This window comes from Chiloscyllium plagiosum, unplaced genomic scaffold, assembly GCF_037043375.1.
Source record: "Chiloscyllium plagiosum isolate Xiang-an unplaced genomic scaffold, Cpla_swu_hap1 HiC_scaffold_7, whole genome shotgun sequence".
In the NCBI taxonomy this organism is placed as follows: domain Eukaryota; kingdom Metazoa; phylum Chordata; class Chondrichthyes; order Orectolobiformes; family Hemiscylliidae; genus Chiloscyllium; species Chiloscyllium plagiosum.
In genome coordinates, this window is record NW_028270145.1 from 58,324,092 (window position 1) to 58,344,094 (window position 20,003).

At 41.7% G+C, this 20,003-nt stretch overlaps 1 protein-coding gene across 1 annotated transcript; it reads left to right on the forward strand.

The window, feature by feature from the left end:
• The first annotated feature begins 584 nt into the window (after window positions 1-584).
• On the forward strand, window positions 585-17,571 carry LOC122551596 (ropporin-1-like). Its single transcript, XM_043693738.2, has 3 exons — window positions 585-691; window positions 7,605-7,774; window positions 17,364-17,571. The coding sequence occupies exons 1-3, from the start codon at window positions 617-619 to the stop codon at window positions 17,410-17,412; spliced, it is 294 nt and encodes a 97-aa protein (XP_043549673.2). The 5' UTR covers window positions 585-616; the 3' UTR covers window positions 17,413-17,571.
• Window positions 17,572-20,003: the final 2,432 nt, after the last annotated feature.

A 20,003-nucleotide genomic window follows, 5' to 3' on the forward strand; every position in this document is an offset into this window, starting at 1 on the left:
GCGACACACTTCCTGTGGATGAATAAAATAAAGCACATGAAGAAACGCCACTGGCATATTATAAATATGCTGCATGCACTTCTTCTTCAGAGTTGCAATTGGGATTCAGAAAAATGGTGTAGGATGTGCATAACTAAAAAGCCTTCTACTTTTCATGAACTCAACTGCAGGTTGCTCATTTTGAAATCAACTTGTCAGCTAATTTAGCGTGCAAAGTTGCTGCACAAAGTCTTCATAGGAGTTCAACTGCTGGATGCAATAGGTGGGAACAGGTGCAAAAGTGGGACATTGTAGGGTGCAATTGGGCTGACACATTGTGTAAATTACAACAGTAATAATACCTCATAAAACAATACTGTTTGTTGTGATTTACACGTTTTGATCAAAAAATTATTGTATTCCCCTTCCGTTGTAATTCAATTTGTGATTTATTCAAACTTCATTCATATATCTTATTTCATATAATTACCATTAACCTTTCTGGTACATCACCTTTAAAATTAATATAATTATCATCTATTGTCTAAAGGTAAATGGAAGATTAATTGTCCAATCAAAAGAAATTGAACAAAAATGGAATGATCTTGGTCTGCCACCAGACATTCTAAGACGTATAATGACTGTGGGTGGCTTTGGCGTGGAGATTGAATGGATGAAATTTTTTGCGTTGGGTTGCAGCATTCTTGATCCTGTAAGTATTCCTATTTTATAATTTAGTTTAACAATATGCTGCTACATCCTAGATGATTGGCAACTATTCACTAAGTTAAATAAGAGATATATCAGTTTATATAACTGGAATGCAGTAAATCCACCCAAGATGTCAAGAAGTTATATTTGGGGAAAACAAGAGATCTTATCAAATGAAATATTTAATATTAAAATTGGAGATAGAAGTAGTCTTCAAAAAGGTTAATCAGATTCTAGATTATATGTATGAGACATTTAAATACATTGGAATATAAGAATTGTAAGAAGTGTTTTATACCCAGATATCTGTTCTTCCCTTCAGTGAGATAATTTCTGATCTGTGACCTAATTCCTGGGCTAAACTTTCAGGGTCCCAGACGTCAGGAATGGGGTTTGGAAGTGGTATCAAAAATGTTGGCACCAATGGGTATTTCAGTTTCAGGGAGTCAATCCTGGTGCTGACAATGATCACCACTGCAGGACAGATGCCCAACTCTCCTCTCATTTTAGGCCAATTGAACATGTTGCAAAATATGTTTAGGACATACAGGGACCGACATTTCAATTTTTAAAGTACTGACAGACGTACTGTACCATCAGAAAGTGACCATCTAAAGGTGACAGGGAGAGCAAAAACTCAGCACCAGAGCATTGTAAAACATTGGTACCATTCCCCATCCCCTGGCATCATGGACAGTGCGGCAAGGGACAAAGTTGTCAAAGATATTCAGGCAGTCACCTATTCAGAATTATGGCTTCAGCTTCCAGTGAGGAGTCAACCATCAGATTTTGGAACCCATGGTGAAAAGGGACAACACCCTTCACAATAAGGGCAAAACATCAGGCATCAAATGACCATGAGAGAGGAAAGAAGGGCAGGAAGACAACTGAAGCCCACCTAATAAAACAGGATCTACTACTGAGGAAGCAGCCACATGGGATTGATGGAGACACAATTTCTCAGAAGACTTGTGCACTCCAGGAAAATGTTCAAAGGTAAATATTTTCATGTCACCAACCTCACACTAGGCAGCAACTGGATGTCAGAACTTACTACTGTCCATTAAATTCAATGTGGCTGTGAACTTCTCTTTTACCTTCATTCGAGGATAAGCTGTGAACCTTGATGGTACCTCACATAGGATAGCAAATTACTACATCTTGTTGGTCATTGATGTCCTTTTCAATAGAGCTGACAGCACATCCATTTATCAACAGGCCCTGTTCTCAATGGACACTGGGTATTGGGTTTTACCTCCATTGCTGGATTCCTCTGATGCAGAGCATAACTTATTACATTCATTTAACTACCAGAGCACTGAGTGAAATTCATCCTAAAGCAGAGTGTGAACACACTCAATGTCCAAGTGGGGGCTTGTGAATAATACAGGATCCTTCATGATGTATGTGCTTGCTTTGCTCACAGCTATAATGGTCCTTTCACCTTCTGCCATGTAATCTAACTCAAATCTTCACTCCAATCCCCAAGATGCATGGAAGGATCCGAGGATATGAAAAATTCCTTGAAGAAATGGCCATTCATTGCTTGACAGGAGTACTAGACAAACAACCATTAACACTTGCACAGCAGAACAACTTTTGAAGAGTCAATAGGTTTCTGGAGATGTGCTTTTATTGTCTTCAAATATTCTCCTGCAAAGACCTCAGCCATGGTAGTGGTCTGCATAACATAACATAGAGAGAGATATTGAAAAATGCACTTCATTTGGGGAGGAATGGCAGCTGGAGATTAAAAAAAAAATGAAGAAATGGAGGTAGAATATGATAACACAGAACAGAGGTACCTGTGCTGCACAGTGAAATGGTCTTCTCTTAGAACATAGAACATAGAACAATACAGCACAGAACAGGCCCTTCGGCCCACGATGTTGTGCCGAACATTTGTGCTAGCTTAAGCACCCATCCATGTACCTATCCAATTGCCGCTTAAAGGTCACCAAAGATTCTGACTCTACCACTCCCACAGGCAGTGCATTCCATGCCCCCACCACTCTCTGGGTAAAGAACCCACCCCTGACATCTCCCCTATACCTTCCACCCTTCACCTTAAATTTATGTCCCCTTGTAACACACTGTTGTACCCGGGGAAAAAGTTTCTGACTGTCTACTCTATCTATTTCTCTGATCATCTTATAAACCTCTATCAAGTCACCCCTCATCCTTCGCCGTTCCAATGAGAAAAGGCCTAGCACTCTCAACCTATCCTCGTACGACCTATTCTCCATTCCAGGCAACATCCTGGTAAATCTTCTCTGCACCCTCTCCAAAGCTTCCACATCTTTCCTAAAGTGAGGCGACCAGAACTGCACACAGTACTCCAAATGTGGCCTAACCAAAGTCCTGTACAGTTTCAACATCACTTCACGACTCTTGAATTCAATCCCTCTGCTAATGAACGCTAATACACCATAGGCCTTCTTACAAGTTCTATCCACCTGAGTGGCAACTTTCAAAGACCTATGAACATAGACCCCAAGATCCCTCTGTTCCTCCATCTCACTAAGAACCCTACCGTTAACCCTGTATTCCGCATTCTTATTTGTCTTTCCAAAATGGACAACCTCACACTTGGCAGGGTTGAACTCCATCTGCCACTCCTCAGCCCAGCTCTGCATCATATCCAAGTCCCTTTGCAGCTGACAAGAGCCCTCCTCACTATCCACAACTCCACCAATCTTCGTATCATCTGCAAATTTACTGACCCACCCTTCGACTCCCTCATCCAAGTCATTAATAAAAATTATGAACAGCAGAGGACCCAGAACTGATCCCTGCGGAACTCCACTTGTAACTGGGCTCCAGGCTGAATATTTACCATCTACCACCACTCTCTGACTTCGACCGGTTAGCCAGTTTTCTATCCAATTGGCCAAATTTCCCTCTATCCCATGACTCCTGACTATCTGCATAAGCCTACCATGGGGAAACTTATCAAATGCCTTACTAAAATCCATGTATACTACATCCACTGCTCTACCCTCATCCACATGCTTGGTCACCTCCTCAAAGAATTCAATAAGACTTGTAAGGCAAGACCTACCCTTCACAAATCCGTGCTGGCTGTCCCTAATCAAGCAGTGCCTTTCCAGATACTCATAAATCTTATCCCTCAGTACCCTTTCCATAACTTTACCTACCACCGAAGTAAGACTAACTGGCCTGTAATTCCTGGGGTTATCCCTATTCCCTTTTTTGAACAGGGGCACAACATTCGCCACTCTCCAGTCCCCTGGTACCACCCTCGTTGACAGTGAAGATGAAAAGATCATTGCCAACGGTACTGCAATTTCCTCTCTTGCTTCCCACATAATCCTAGGATATATCCCATCAGGCCCGGGGGACTTGTCTATCCTCAAGTTGTTCAAAATGTCCAACACATCTTCCTTCCTAACATGTATCTCCTCTAGTTTACCAGTCCGTTTCACACTCTCCTCTTCAACAAAAGGTTCCTCTCATTCGTAAATACTGAAGAAAAGTACTCATTCAAGACCTTTCCTATCTCTTCCGACTCAATACACAGTCTCCCACTACTGTCCTTGATTGGACCTACCCTCGTTCTCGTCATTCTCATGTTTCTCACATACGCATAAAATGCCTTTGGGTTATCCTTGATCCTATCCGCCAGAGATTTTTCATGCCCTCTCTTGGCTCTCCTAATCCCTTTCTTCAGGTCCCTTCTGGCTATCCTGTATCCCTCCACTGCTCTGTCTGAACCCTGTTTCCTCAACCTTATGTAAGCCTCCTTCTTCCTCTTTACAAGACATTCAACCTCCCTCGTCAACCAAGGTTCCCTCACACGACCATTTCTTTCCTGCCTGACCGGTACATACATATCAAAGACACGTCGTATCTGTTCCTTGAAAAAGTTCCACATTTCCACGACATCCTTCCCCGACAGCCTATGCTCCCAACTTATGCTCCTCAGATCCTGTCTTACAGCATCGTAATTACCCTTCCCCCAATTGTAAAACCTACCCTGTTGCACGCACCTATCTCTCTCCATAACCAAGGTGAAAGTCACAGAATTGTGGTCACCATCACCAAAATGTTCACCCACTAACAAGCCCATCACTTGTCCCGGTTCATTACCGAGTACCAAATCCAAAATGGCCTCCCCTCTGGTCGGAAAATTTACATACTGTGTTAGAAAAGCTTCCTGGACACACTGCACAAACACCGCCCCATCCAATCTACTTGATCTAAAGAGCTTCCAATCAATATTTGGGAAGTTGAAATTGCCCATGACTACTACCCTGTGGCTTCTGCACCTTTCCAAAATCTGTTTCCCAATCTGTTTCTCCACATCTCTGCTGCTATTGGGGAGCCTATAGTAAACACCCAACAAGGTGACTGCACCTTTCCTATTTCTGACTTCAGCCCATACTACCTCTAAAGGCAGATCCCCCTCGAACTGCCTTTCTGCAGCTGTTATACCATTTCTAATTAGCAACGCCACCCCCCCTCCATTTTTACCACCCTCCCTAATCCTACTGAAACATCTATAACCAGGAACCTGTCCCTCTTCTATCCACGTTTCCGTGATGGCCACAACATCGTAGTCCCAGGTACCTATCCACGCCTTAAGTTCACCCATCTTATTTCTGATACTCCTTGCGTTGAAGTATACGCACTTGAACCCATCTCTGTGTCCGCAAGTATTCCCTGTCAGTGCTACCTTCTTCACAGCCTCCCCACACACTTGGACATCCTGACAAACAGCTAGCCTACTTGCTGGACTACAAGTCCGGATCCCATCCCCCTGCCAAATTAGTTTAAACCCCCCCGAAGATAGCTAGCAAACCTACCCCCCAGGATATTGGTGCCCTTCTGATTCAGGTGCAACCCGTCCTGCTTGTACAGGTCCCACCTTCCCCAGAATGTAGTCCAATTGTCCAAATACCTGAAGCTCTCCCTCCTACACCATCCTTGCAGCCACGTGTTCAACTGCACTCTCTCCCTATTTCTTGTCTCACTGTCACGTGGCACCGGCAACAACCCAGAGATGACGACTCTGTCTGTCCTAGCTTTCAGCTTCCAGCCTAACTCCCTGAGCTCTTGAATGACCTCCCCACCTCTCTTCCTACCTATGTCGTTGGTGCCAACGTGCACCACGGCTTCTGGCTGCACACCCTCCCTCTTAAGGATTCTGAAGACACGGTCTGAGACGTCACGGACCCTGGCACCCGGGAGGCAACAAACCATCCAAGAGTCTCGCCCATGCCCACAGAATCGCCTGTCCGTCCCTCTAACTAGAGAGTCTCCTATAACTAGCGCTCTCCTCCTCTCCCCCTTTCCCTTCTGAGTCTCAGAGCCAGACCTCACGCCACAGACACGGTCACTGCAGCTTACCCCTGCTAGGCTGTCCCCCCCACCAATATCCAAAGCGGTATACCTATTGTTTAGGGGAATGACTACAGGGGATCCCTGCACTGCCTGCTTCCTCCCCTTCCCACCTCTAACTGTTACCCAGCTACCTCTGCTCTCTGGTGTAACTATGTCCCTGTAGCTTCCATCTTTCACCTTCTCAGCCTCTCGAATTCCAGTTCCCTAACTCGTTCTGTGAGGAGCAGAATCTGACTGCATTTCCTGCAGATGATGTTGGCAGGAGTATCGGTGGTCACCCCTACCTCAAACATCCGGCAGGAGGAACATTCCACTGCCTGCGCTGCCATTACTCTACATTTCGTCTCCAAAGCAAGAACACTGAGTAGCTTACCTGTGAACTTTAAAGTTAGGTTAGAGGAGGAGGATGGGAGGGAGGCCCTACTATGTAGGGCCTGGGGTCTAGAACACACCCACTCAAATATCAATCACTTACTTTCCCGACCAGCTCTGCGCTCCAACCTCACTTCTGCCCAGCTCGCGCCGCTCTCTGCTGAGAAAAGACCGTTGGCGTCGAGGTAAGTTCTTTATATATCACTTACCTTCCCGACCAGCTCTGCGCTCCAACCTCACTTCTGCCCAACTCGCGCCGCTCTCTGCTGAGAAAAGACCGTTGCCGTCGAGGTAAGTTCTTTATATATCTCTGGAAAGAGATACTCCCTCCCACCATTACAATTCAATCCAAATTGTCATCATTGAAACAAATCCCTGAGTATCAAGCCTATGGTTCCAAGGAACCATTCCTACTTTTCTCTCTGCAGATTTTAATATAAATCACAGACCTTTCCAGCAGGTCAACAAACAGCATCAATGATGACAACCATCAGTGTCTAATGAGTCCCACACTGCATGTGACCAGGTTCCATTCAAACGCCCATTGGCTTTAAGTGGTCAGTGGTCAGGAAACACTTCAATCTGAACTTCAATCAATTTCCTACAGAAGGTGAGTTTCTGACCAAAAAGCAAAGCTTTTTCCTGTTTCCACCCAGTGGCAAGAAAAAGTCTACTTCAAATATCTACCTTTGTTCCTTCATACTTCCGGATAACAAAAATCTATCAATTCAGATTTAAAATTTACAATTGATCTGTTGTCATTAACAGAACATATTACCAATCTTCAACTGCGCTTCATGGATAGCTTTGTTTCCTAATTTCATTTCTGAAGATAAAAATAGGAAAGGATTGATCTGTACAAAACAATAATCAAGCTGTAGCTGGATATTGTGCCCAGTTTAAGATAGTCCATTCACTAAAGAATTTTGCAACTTGGAAAACATAATACAAATTCCTCAGATGTCAGATTTAATTACGAATGGAAATATATTTATGATCGGAAACTTGAGTAAAATTATATTTGTGGTCACTTAATTGCTGGCAAGTGGGAGTTGCTCCATAGGTGGCAAATATGGAAATACACAGGAAAAAGAATTCTTTAGCCACAATATTAGAGTTGATTTATGTTGGAATGTAACGTGCCAGCAAATCATGAAGACTTTGATTTTTATTCACAGAATATTACGAACGCCATGAAATATGCCTTTGAAATTTTAAGCTCAAGTGAAGACGGTGGTCGAATCCCTTACACCACATTTCGATTCCTCTACAGTTACCTTGCCATGATAGATGGTGAAATTCATCGATCACAGATTGAGAAAATGTTGAACAACATTGAGCGGCAAGTGTAAGTACATTGTGTTTTGTATGATGTAAATATATACTGAGTGACATACATGACATACAAGGGTTACCTGTTTTCTTTAAATCCCTTCCTTAAATCACTGATGATAAAGTCAGATATCAGGTGAGTTACAGAAGGCAATAAGAGAAATGATTTAAGTTTAGAAGATGTTAGATGTCAAGAAAGCCATTTTAGAACATCTCTTTCAGCACACTATAAGGTTAATTTAGTTCATTCACCTCTTTTTAAAGTGGAAAGACAAATAGGTTACAGAAACATGCCGGGCTCTTCTGAAAGAAAAGAAGCATTGAGGAATTGCAGATTTGACTTTCATGTATGTAGATAGATATCCTTTTTAATTAATGACTACTAGTTGCTGGAGACATAACAGCAGAAAATGAAAAAAGCCTTTCAACCTTGGATGTCACAGTTAGAATGACCAACTGTTCTTTAAGAGTCGGATCAAAACAAAATGATTCTTTTTAAAAGTTTGTGGTTTTCACCACATATCTGCTTTAAAAATACACCGCATCGAAAATCATTTAAAATTCATGTACTTTGCCTGAGTAGACCCATTAGAAGGCCACTTAATTGAGCCAGACAAGACTTTTCTTGCCACATGGCAATCAACCATTTATTTTGATGCATTTAGTTTAGAACCAACCCTTCAGCTCACTATGTGCTATATAGATCTGATGCAGTTTATTTAAAGGTTTAGCATTACACATCTACATGCATACAGATGTACAACATTCTTCTTTTGGAAGTAGCAGGTACAAGAGTAGCATGGGTGTGCCACACACAAGCAGTGTGAACAGATCACAATGTTAAATTGCACCGAATGCTGATTTGGCAAGTCAACTGCAAGTTTGGGCAGATAGGTTATGTTACTAATCTGTGCTAGGTCAACCTGTATAATGGGGCTCTCATATGCCCTAGTTAGAGAGATCACTATTCCCACTGAGGTGATTTTGAATTCGTTAAAGTGTTTGTGGGAATGTTGAGTGCTATTGGAGGGCTTTATAGGAGTTTCTAAATTCATGGTTAAGTGGTGCTGGATCCATTGAAGGAGTTTGATGGATTTTAAACAGGAAGTATGTTTTTACTGTCGGGAGGAAGTATGCTTTCAATAGTAGGCATAATCATTGCAATCCCTCTTGTAGATGGTGTGTTGTGTGTAGAATAAGACAGGTGTGTTTAGAAGAAGGAGGAGGAAGGGAGTTTACAACTCACAATTACCAACAAGAACAGTTCTTACTCCCACATCAGACAGTAGTAGAGTCTGAAGTGCCTATATTTTACCAAGGAAGCAGTAACCTGACCTGATGGTGTATAGCAGGGCAAGGAGGGTGTGCCAGTTGCCACAAAAATAATTGTGTCCTGATTTTTTATGCCTCAGGATCTTTCAATATTGAAGTAGGTAAAATGGCCAACATGCCATGCATTGCTGCATCAGGAAGATGAGACAGACCCAGCTTAGAAGGGGAGGGAACTCCATCACCTTAATTTCCTTTTACAAGAGGAAGACTGGCTATATAACCTTTCAAATCTTGTGGAATCTCCATCAGTGCAGGATGCCACTAACTACCTGCACGTGGCTCTGTGGACTCCATATATCAATAGGAAATATATCACAACAGTTCAATAATCATACAGTTGGTATGCACCTTGCATAGCAGAGTCTATTTGTGAATGTTTATGAATGTTTGCTATCCTGGATGGTTTAGCCTTTCCACTTGCCACTGCTCTTGGTGACCTGCTCATCACTACCCCTGCTGCTTCATCCTTTCCTCTGACCACCCCACTCATCATCTGGCCCTCGAGAAGTGGGGCAAAGAGTGGGACATAGGGTAAGACAGTAAGGGCTCTTACTCAGGGCTTCTCTAAGCCACCAAGCTTTGCAATTTATTTCAAGAGAACCAAGCTGTTACATTAAATAAATGTAAACTCAAAATATGAAGCCATTGCACACATCTTGCAGCCTCACTGGCAGTGGTCTCACAGACACAGTGGTCTATGGACTGTGAGTGGTCCCTTGCAGTTGCCATAGCAACAAATACAGAGTTTCCAATAATATACATATAACAGAACTGTACACTTTTGTGTGTTCTCTTAATCATTGTCTTATGGGTACCTTTGCCTGTACATTTATTAACTCAGTGGGCTGAACAGTTGATTTGCTTTTTTGTGAGATGCCAACAGCGAAAACACAGATTTCTGCACCTCTTTGAGAGCCTGAATGCCCACCTCAGCACTGGTCCCCACAGGCATGTTAGAATTAGTTTTAGCCTGTATGTAATAATAACCATGAATCTCATGACTTCAGTCTGACCAATAAGATGGTGGTTAGTTTCTGCCTGTGCTGCAAGGGAAGCAAAGGAAATGAACACCAGAGGGAGGGATATACTAGGTCCATCTAACAATGTACACAAACGGTAGTAAGCACATGTTTCATACTGACAAATTTGTGGAAAATATCAACAAAACCAAACCATGGTATTTGCAAAAATTCAAATGATCTATTCTCAGAAAACTGTTTGTTACTGGCTAAAGTTAATAGGGCAAGTAGTAATATACTTCACCTGCAAATTTGAAAAAAAGACATGGATCTACGGGTATAGGAAGCCACGGTGAATATATGACTTCCAATATACAACAGTTTGCTACTTCCACGGGCAGGGTCAATAATGTTGGAGTGCAAATATAATCAATTTATTTGATGTTACAGATATTCCACAACATTGATACTGTTAGGCCAACAATTGCAAGTCCAAATATGTGCCCTAATCTTGCATCTGTCATAATCAATGGAATCAATCAAATGTTGAACACACAACTAGATCAAAGCAGACAATACAAGAAACACTTGCAGAATTGAACATCAGTGAAGAATAGAATACTTCATTTATTCTAAATTAGTGGGGCTATAATATCAGCTCTGCTCTGTGGAGAGAAAAATGAAAATCCAAGAGGAAAAGGCTAAACAACTAATTCAGAATAAATCCAAAAATGAGAATACCATCTCTGAGATGGTGATGTCCTTAGGGGATACTTCCACACAATTCACCAAGGTGATTGAAGAGCTGGAAGAGAAAAAGGAAGCAAAATGAAGTATAACACCTGTGTCATCAATCCACTGAAATTATTACTCTATTACCAGAAGATCTGGAACAAATCACACATGAAACAGATCAGCTTCAGCTGGACTAACTCCAGAGGCATAGAATTGAGCTGAAGAGCAATTCTGGAGAAAATATCAGATCTTTAAAATCAAGTCACGATGCACAAAGTGCACAACAAACAGCTTCTTATTGGACAGTCTTTTCAGAAATAATTGCCTACTATACTGCTGCAGAAAAAGAACTCAGGCAGGACATAGAGGAAACCAAACAACCACTGAAGCAGAAAGGGTAAGAGGCCCATACGTCAATGAAACAAAAAGGAAAGTAAACACGGAGCAGCTGAACCATTTTAGAGCAGGTCATGAAAAGGAAAATATACTGGCCAAAAGGAGGCTGAATATTGATAGTACTGGAAGAATCGAGTGCAAGTCCAGAAACTTCAAAATGAGTTGGAAGCTCTTAAGGAACAAAACTGTAAATGTCAAGAAGACCTGTGAAATAACTCCACCAAGGCTGGAATCCCGTCACCAAGTCACCCTTTATTTTCACATACATAGTGCATGACCTTGACCCTGCTTAGCCAGAGCTGGTTTGTAGAGTGAGTAGAACCCTTGACATTCCTGGTTATATCTGTCAGCCAGGAGTCACTGATTAAACCAGGTTGACAGCTGACCTTGTTCCAATCACTATATCCCTCTCCTTTGAAGTCCTGGGACAAAGGTCCGTTCTTTTTCTTGAAGCTTCTCCTGGGGCTGTTTTGGGCCGGATCCGGTTCCTATGACTCTACTTCCTATACGGCAGTATAAACTGCCTCTCTCAGGTAGACAAGTCTTGTGCCTGGCATTGGAAATTCCTGATGCCATTTTAACTTCCCCCACCCCAAAATCCAGAAAGATCCGTTTTAATCTGATGTGGAATATTCTCCCCATTAGCAACTCTGCTGGAGCTATCCCTGTGGTTGCATGAAGGATGGTCCTATAATCAAATAGAACCAGGACAGTTTTGTATCAAGTGAAGCTGTGGGCTGTTTTATTAAGCCTGCATTTAAAGTTTGGACTACTCCATCGGCTAGGCCATTTGACAATGGATGAAGCTGTCTTTACATTAGGAATGCTACTCAACTTTAGGAAATACTGAAATTGCCTGCTGGTAAATGAGGTCCTGTTATCTGTGATCAACACCTCCAGGAGTCTGTGAATTGCAAATACGCTCACAACGTTTCAATCATCATCCTCATATTTGACAAATGGACTATATGCATGCCCAACCACTTTGAATGGGCACCCACAATGACTAACAACCTAGACCCCATGAAAGGACCAGGATACTTGACATTAAACCGAGTCCAGGCTTTACCCAGCCTTTCCCAAGAACGTAGGGCAGCTGGTAATGGTACTTTTTGCCCTTGTTAGCACTCTGGGCACTGCCAGAGAATGGACTATTCTAATGCGGTACCACCAGAGGCAGCTCAAGATATCCGAATTTGCCACTTGGACTCCCAGACGGTGTTCCAACTTGTAATCCTACGTATTTGGAATGACAGCCCACCACTGAAGCCATGGGCACCACTGCCTTGTCCTCTTTAACTAGACTAAGCAGGAGTTTGTGAACATTATTATTAGAAATTTATATCCATAAAGGTATTAGTAGAATTTTCTCATCAATTATAATCGCTAAACCTTCCTTCTCTATCTGGGATTATCATTGTTCAGCATCAGCCAAAGACCGGGAAGCATACACTATCAGCTGTTACTGTCCACTAGGCCACCACTGAGGCAACACCACCTTGAAGGGGAAGGCATTGCTTATCAGCACCATATCTCACTTGGGATCATGGGTGATCTTAGACGAAGATCACTGCTTCTACACTTCCCTGAAGGCTACATCTTGGCTACAAGAACATTTCCAAGGCTGACTCTTTTTCAAAAGCAGATGTAAGGATGCCAGAATAGAGGCCAGGTTATTTGTAACATTTCCATAATAATTCATAGCCTAAGGAAAGACCAAAGATCCGGTACAGATGTGGGAGCCAGGGCTCCTTTGATCACCCTTACTTTGTTTTCCAACGGGTATAGGGTGATCTTATCAACACTGCAGCTCAAGTAGGTCACTTTGGGTACCTGGAACACACATTTTTCCCTTCTAAGGTGTACACCCACTTTGAAGAAACATTTAAGGGTTATGTCCAAGTTCTCCAAATGCTCTTTACTGGTCTTCCTGGTTATTAGCATGTCATCCAGGGGTAGACTTTGCAAAATATTCTCCATCGTCCACTGGAAAATGGCACAGGCTGATGATACCTTAAATGGCAGTCTTGTATATTGGTACAAACCCTTATGGGTATTAATTGTAGCAGACATTTAGCAATCCTCATCTAATCACAATTGCATGTACGCATGGCTCATATCCAGATTCGTGAAGATCAGCCCTCACCCCACCCCACAATCAATTCTTTGATCATGATCATTAACCAGACAGTATGTGGAAACTTTGAGAGAGGGAGAGGCTGGCAGCATTAGCATGTGTGTGAAAATGAGACCAAGCATCAAAATGTTAAATATGTGTCCTGATAATTGATGGATATAATCAACTGGGCTGTCGTATAATTAACACCTAAGATGTTGGTGCTATGTTGGATGGAAGTTGTTCATGGACATTGAAACACTTGAGAAATCATTTACTTTTTCTGGCAATATACTCAGTTGTCAAGCTAGACTCCAGGAATTGACTTCCATGGCCACTTACTCAGATTGTATCTTATTCCCATTCCCTTTACATGGTGTGATTTAAGGGCCTCTCAATTCCCTGCAGAAACGAGACCCGTCTCCTTCTTTTCATAGAGTTATAGAGTTCTAAAGCACGAAGACAGGCCTTTCAACCCAAACTGGTCCATGCTGACGAAAAAGTCCATCCATGCTGACCCCATTTCCCTGTACTTGGCCCATATCCTTCTAAACCCTTCCTATCCACGCATTTATCCAAATGCCTTTTAAATGTTGTTAATGTTGTTGTGGTTCTGTTCGCCGAGCTGGAAGTTTTTGTTGCAAACGTTTCGTCCCCTGGCTAGGCGACATCATCAGTGCTTGGGAGCCTCCTGCAAAGCGCTTCTTTGATGTTTCCTCCGGTGTTTATAGTGGTCTGTCCCTGCCGCTTCCAGTTGTCAGTTTCAGCTGTCCGCTGTAGTGGTTGGAATATTGGGTCCAGGTCGATGTGTTTGTTGATGGAGTTTGTGGATGAAGGCCATGCCTCTAGGAATTCCCTGGCTGTTCTCTGTCTGGCTTGCCCTATGATAGTAGTGTTGTCTCAGTCGAATTCATGTTGCTTGTTGTCTGCGTGTGTGGCTACTAAGGATAGCTGGTCGTGTCGTTTCGTGGCTAGTTGATGTTCATGTATGCGGATTGTTAGCTGTCTTCCTGTTTGTCCTATATAGTGTTTAGTGCAGTCCTTGCATGGTATTTTGTACACTACATTCGTCTTGCTCATGTTGGGTATCGGGTCCTTCGTTCTGGTGAGTTGTTGTCTGAGCGTGGCTGTTGGTTTGTGTGTCGTTATGAGTCCTAGGGGTTGCAGTAGTCTGGCAGTCAGTTCCGAGATGCTCCTGATGTATGGTAATGTGGCTAGTCCTTTTGGTTGTGGTATGTCCTCATTCCATGGTCTTTCTCTTAGGCATCTGTTGATGAAGTTGCGCGGGTATCCGTTTTTGGCGAATACCTTGTATAGGTGTTCCTCTTCTTCTTTTTGCAGTCCTGGTGTACTGCAGTGTGTTGTGGCCCTTTTGAATAGTGTCCTGATGCAGCTTCGTTTGTGTGTGTTGGGGTGGTTACTTTCATAGTTTAGGACTTGGTCTGTGTGTGTGGCTTTCCTGTATACTCTCGTAGTGAATTCTCCGTCTGGTGTTCTCTGTACCATCACATCTAGGAATGGGAGTTGGCTATCCTTTTCTTCTTCTCTCGTGAATCGGATTCCTGTGAGTGTGGCGTTGATGATCCGGTGTGTTTTTTCTATTTCCGTGTTTTTAATGATTACAAACGTGTCATCGACATATCTGACACAGAGTTTGGGTTGAATTTGGGGTAGGACTGTTTGTTCTAACCTTTGCAAAACTGCCTCTGCTATGAGTTCCGAGATTGGTGATCCCATGGGTGTTCCGTTGATTTGTTCGTATATCTGGTTGTTGAATGTGAAGTGTGTTGTGAGGCACAACTCCAGTAGTTTAAGTATGCCGTCTTTGTTGATAGGTTCAGGGACCTGTTTTCTGTTCTGTATGTCCAGTAGGTTGGCTGTTGTTTCTCTGGCTAGGGTTTTGTCAATCGAAGTGAACAGTGCCGTCACGTCGAATAATATCATGGTTTCTTCTTTGTCTATGTGTATATTTCTGATGATGTCCAAGAATTCCTGTGTTGATTGTATAGAGTGTTTGGATCCGCTGACCAGGTGTTTCAGTTTCTGTTGTAGTTCTTTGGCCAGTTTGTATGATGGTGTCCCTGGCAGTGATACTATGGGTCTGAGTGGGATGCCTGGTTTGTGTACTTTAGGTAATCCATAGAATCTGGGGGTGTTGTTGCTTTCCGGTTTCATTCTTTGTAGGTCAGCTTTGGTTATCTGTCCTCACACTACTATCATAGGGCAAGCCAGACAGAGAACAGCCAGGGAATTCCTAGAGGCATGGCCTTCATCCACAAACTCCATCAACAAACACATCGACCTGGACCCAATATACCAACCACTACAGCGGACAGCTGAAACTGACAACTGGAAGCGGCAGGGACAGACCACTATAAACACCGGAGGAAACATCAAAGAAGCGCTTTGCAGGAGGCTCCCAAGCACTGATGATGTCGCCTAGCCAGGGGACGAAACGTTTGCAACAAAAACTTCCAGCTCGGTGAACAGAACCACAACAACGAGCACCCGAGCTACAAATCTTCGCACAAACCTTGAATGTTGTTAATGTACCCACCTCAAATACTTCCACTGGCAGCTCATTCCATATGCATACCACCTTCTGTGTAAAACATTTGCCCATCAGGTTCCCTTTTATTCTTTCCCCTCACACCTTAAACTGATGCCTTCTCGTCCTCGATTCCCCTACCCTGGGAAAAAGACTGATTGCATTCACCGTCTCCATGCCCTTCATGATCTTATACACTTCCATAAGAACCCCACTCAGTCTTCTATGCTTTAAAGAAAAATGCCATAGCTCATCCAACCTTTCCCTATAACTCAGACAGTTAAATCCTGGCAACATCCTTATACATTTCTTCTGCACTCTTTCCATTTTAATAGCATCCTTCTTCTAGCAAGATGACCAAAACTGAATACTCCAAGTACGGCCTCACCAATGTCCTGTACAACTACAACATAACTTCTATACTGAATGCCCTGACTGATGAAGGCCAATGTGCTAAAAGCCTTCTTCACACTGCCCTGTCTGCCTGTACCTGAACTCCGAGGTCCCTGTGTTGCACTGCAGTCTTTAAGGCCCTACCATTCACCATGAAACTCAGACCTTGATTTGACTTGCCAAAATGTAACACCTCACATTTATCTATATTAAACTCCATTTGCCATTTTCTTGACCCACTTCCCCAGCTGATCAAGGTCCTGCTGCCATTTTGGATAACCTTCCTCATTGCCCACAATGCTGCCTATTTTAATATCATCAGCAAACTTACTAATCATGCCTTGTACATTCTCATCCAAATCATTGATACAGATAACAAACAGCAATTGGCCCAGCACCAACCCTCAAGGTATACCACTTGTCACAGGCCTCCAGTATAACAAGCATCCTTCCACTATTACCCTGTGCTTCCTACCATCAAGCCAATTATGTATCCAATTTGCCAGTGTCCCCCTGTATTCCATTTGATCTAACCTTCCAGAGAAGCCTACCATGTGGAACTTTATCAACTCCATCAGTTGCATTTGAGAACCTGGGAATCCTCACCCTGATGTAATACCACTTCTCTTTTTTCCACCAAAGTCTTCTAGCTGCAGATTACATGCACCTCCCTGACAAGAGGGCCACGGAGCTAGTGCAGCTAGTTGTATGCCACACTAATCATGCAATGGTGAGCCCCTTCTGAATGTCTCATCAGTTGGCAGTACGTTTCACACTGGGCACCATACAATCTTTGATGAAGCAGGCAGCATGTAGTTTCCATGTTACCTGCCTCAATATGATTAGGCTTGAGTACATATCATGGTCTCCACATCCATTATCAGACCTAATCAAAATTTTCCCCTTTTGTATTGATATGGATTATTTGGTTGATCATTCATAATTGAAATTTTATAATATTTATAATCGTGTTTAAATTATAAGTTCAGTTATGTTATATTTATATAAAGGAAAGCTGGAACAAGCAATCAAGTCTTTTTTTGTTTACATAGTAAAAAATTATTTATGAAGTGTTTACTGCCGTGCTGTTTGCACCTTTATTGTACCTTTTCCTTGTGACCTACAGTGCTGAAAATGATGGACTTGTCAGAGTGAGTGATTTCACCAACTGCTGACCGAACAAGTAATATATCATCCAGCAACTTCAGAAACTTGAAGGTTACGTAATAGATGAAATTAATTTCATCTTTAGAAAACTCACCTCTTAATAATGGAGTTACTGTGTCAGTAGTGCTGCATAAGTTGCATAAATCAATAAACCTCTTACTCTAGTGAGGTCATGTATTTTCTGAGGTCTGTGTTTAATGTATCAATAACAGACATCTATTAGCTATTAACATCCATAAAGCAACTCATTGATTTGTTCAAACAATTTTGCTTTCTTATTATCTGAGGACATATCTAATCAACATAATAATCAGCATTGCATTAGCAGAAAATTTAGCAAGTTCAATATTAATTAATGTTTTATTATATTCATTTTAAAAACAATTATAAAAAGTGACATGTTATATTAGTGGTTGATATCAGTTTTATGTAATGTATTATGTGCAAGTATAACAAAAGTGTAAATCCAAAACTTCAAATGCAACAATTCTTATCTACTTATTGCTGAGAATCTCCAAATGTTTTATCACCCATAATGCATCAAATATGCTTTCCAACTCATTCTGCAACTTACTATCCAAGAAACATTTTCTGTAATTTTATTCATTTATCCTATGGATGAAGAAGAAGAGCCATTTGGAAAAAAGGTTGAATATACTTCAGAGATTTGAGAAGATTGAATGCAAAGAAATGTTGCAACTGAGTACTGTGCCAGATATCACACTGGAAGCATAGTTAGATGAAAAACTATAACATTTTCCATTTATTTGTTTAAGGCACTAATTTTCTTCAGAGCGAAGATGTCACCCGTTTTAAGCATTGCAAATTTCTTCTGTAAAAATGAAAAGAAAAACCCAAAGCCTATTCAGCAATTCTTCAAAAGACTGCCTAAAATGACACTGCTCTCCAAAGTTGGCCACTTCAAAATGCAAACACGGTGAAGGCTACTTCACAACCTAACAGGCATCTCTGGGACATATAAACATTCTGATGGTGATCAGGAAATCCACCAAATTTTCCCGAACCTTACTCTTTTCTTCCCAATTCTTATAAGGGCCAAGTTAATTATTAGATGAATGTCAAGTTCATGAAATTATTGGCTTCCAGCTTGTATTGCACTACAAAATCATTCTTGTCATGAATCCCTTCAAAACAAGGAATTCTTTCACACCTGCAAGAAGGCAAGTTAAACATGTGGCAAGTGGAATGTTTGCAAGAGGTGAATTATTCATGATAGAATACCCAGTCCTTGATCTGTGATAGTAGCTAATACATTTATAAGACTGGATCAGCCAAGTTTATGGAAAATAGCAATAAATTAGGATGTTGATAGTGTGGGGTTTAATGATGGTAATGCTATTGAAAATCATGAAGAAATGATTACATTCTTTCTAATGGGAGATGTTCATTATCTGACACTTGCGTATCCTGGATGTTAATTTGCAACATATCAACCCAAGCTTGACGGTAAGAAAGGACTGCTTTATTATCTGTGGAGCTGAAAAACACATTAATGCCAAGTAATTATCAACAAACATTTACATTTCTGATATTATGATGGAGGGGTGATTATTGAAAAAGCAGCTGAAAATAGTTGAGTCTAAGATTCCCTTAAAGACCTCCCTAATTGTTAACTGCTAAATCTACATATGAAAGGATTGCAGCATGCTGGTCTGATCCATTCCTTGTGGAATAGCAGTCTTTAGAATTGTGCTTCAATTGTGGCATGTTTATAATTCTGTATTGTAGTCACACCAGGAAAGCACCTCAATTTTAGGCATGCTTGGTTTGCTTTCTGGGAAGCTCTCCTGCAATTGTCGTTAAACCAGGGCTGATTTTGTTGGAATAAGAATATGCCAGACCATGAGGTTACAGTTTTTGGTAGAATGCATTTCTGCTTGCTTATTGAATGTTCCATTTTGAGCTGCTTCATCAGTTCTTTACCTATTTAACACACTGGCATTGTCATACAATATAATGAAGATTCTGGGTAATCCAAGATGGAGGACGGGAAATTTTTTTGGCTGTAACAGCCTGCTCCTTTTTTGAGGTATTTTAGGTGTTGGAGGTGATTTCCTCAAATTCCAGGAGCAGCAATTACTGTTTTATATGCTGTTGCATTGTTTTGGAAATTTTAGAGAAAATAAAATGTCAAAACAACAGCAGTTTTAAAAGGGAGAGTAACAGACAAAGGAAGCATATGGTGAGGTCAGTGCAGGAGAGAGAGAGAGAGAGAGAAACTGACAGAGCAGTGAACCTGCACAGTTACTGGCTTTGCTGTTTGAATTCATGTATCGCTGGACAATGGGAATGCATCTGGGAAGATGAACAAACAGTGAAATTCATAACTAATCTTGGAGGAACCTGTTTGGGAGAGGTCTCAACAGAGAAACAGAAATGAATATTTAAGCGTGGCCTTACAAAAGGTCTGCAGTAGTGAGTAGAGTGGGTTATTTCTTGATTATATGTTTTTTGAGATATGTCTCTTGATTAAACTTAAAATATAAGCCATAAATATTAATTTAAACTGGAGCAGTGTTTTGTAGATGAATACAACGGTGCTATTTTTCTGGGTCTGTAGATTGTGAAGGAGCAAAAA

Excerpts from the sequence above, each read along its gene's own strand:
- LOC122551596 (XM_043693738.2), top strand. The coding sequence starts at position 617 with ATGACTGTGGGTGGCTTTGGCGTGGAGATTGAATGGATGAAATTTTTT. Across the intron at positions 692-7,604 it reads GTTGCAGCATTCTTGATCCT|AATATTACGAACGCCATGAA; the intron begins GTAAGTATTCCT and ends TTTTATTCACAG. Across the intron at positions 7,775-17,363 it reads AACAACATTGAGCGGCAAGT|TGCTGAAAATGATGGACTTG; the intron begins GTAAGTACATTG and ends TGTGACCTACAG.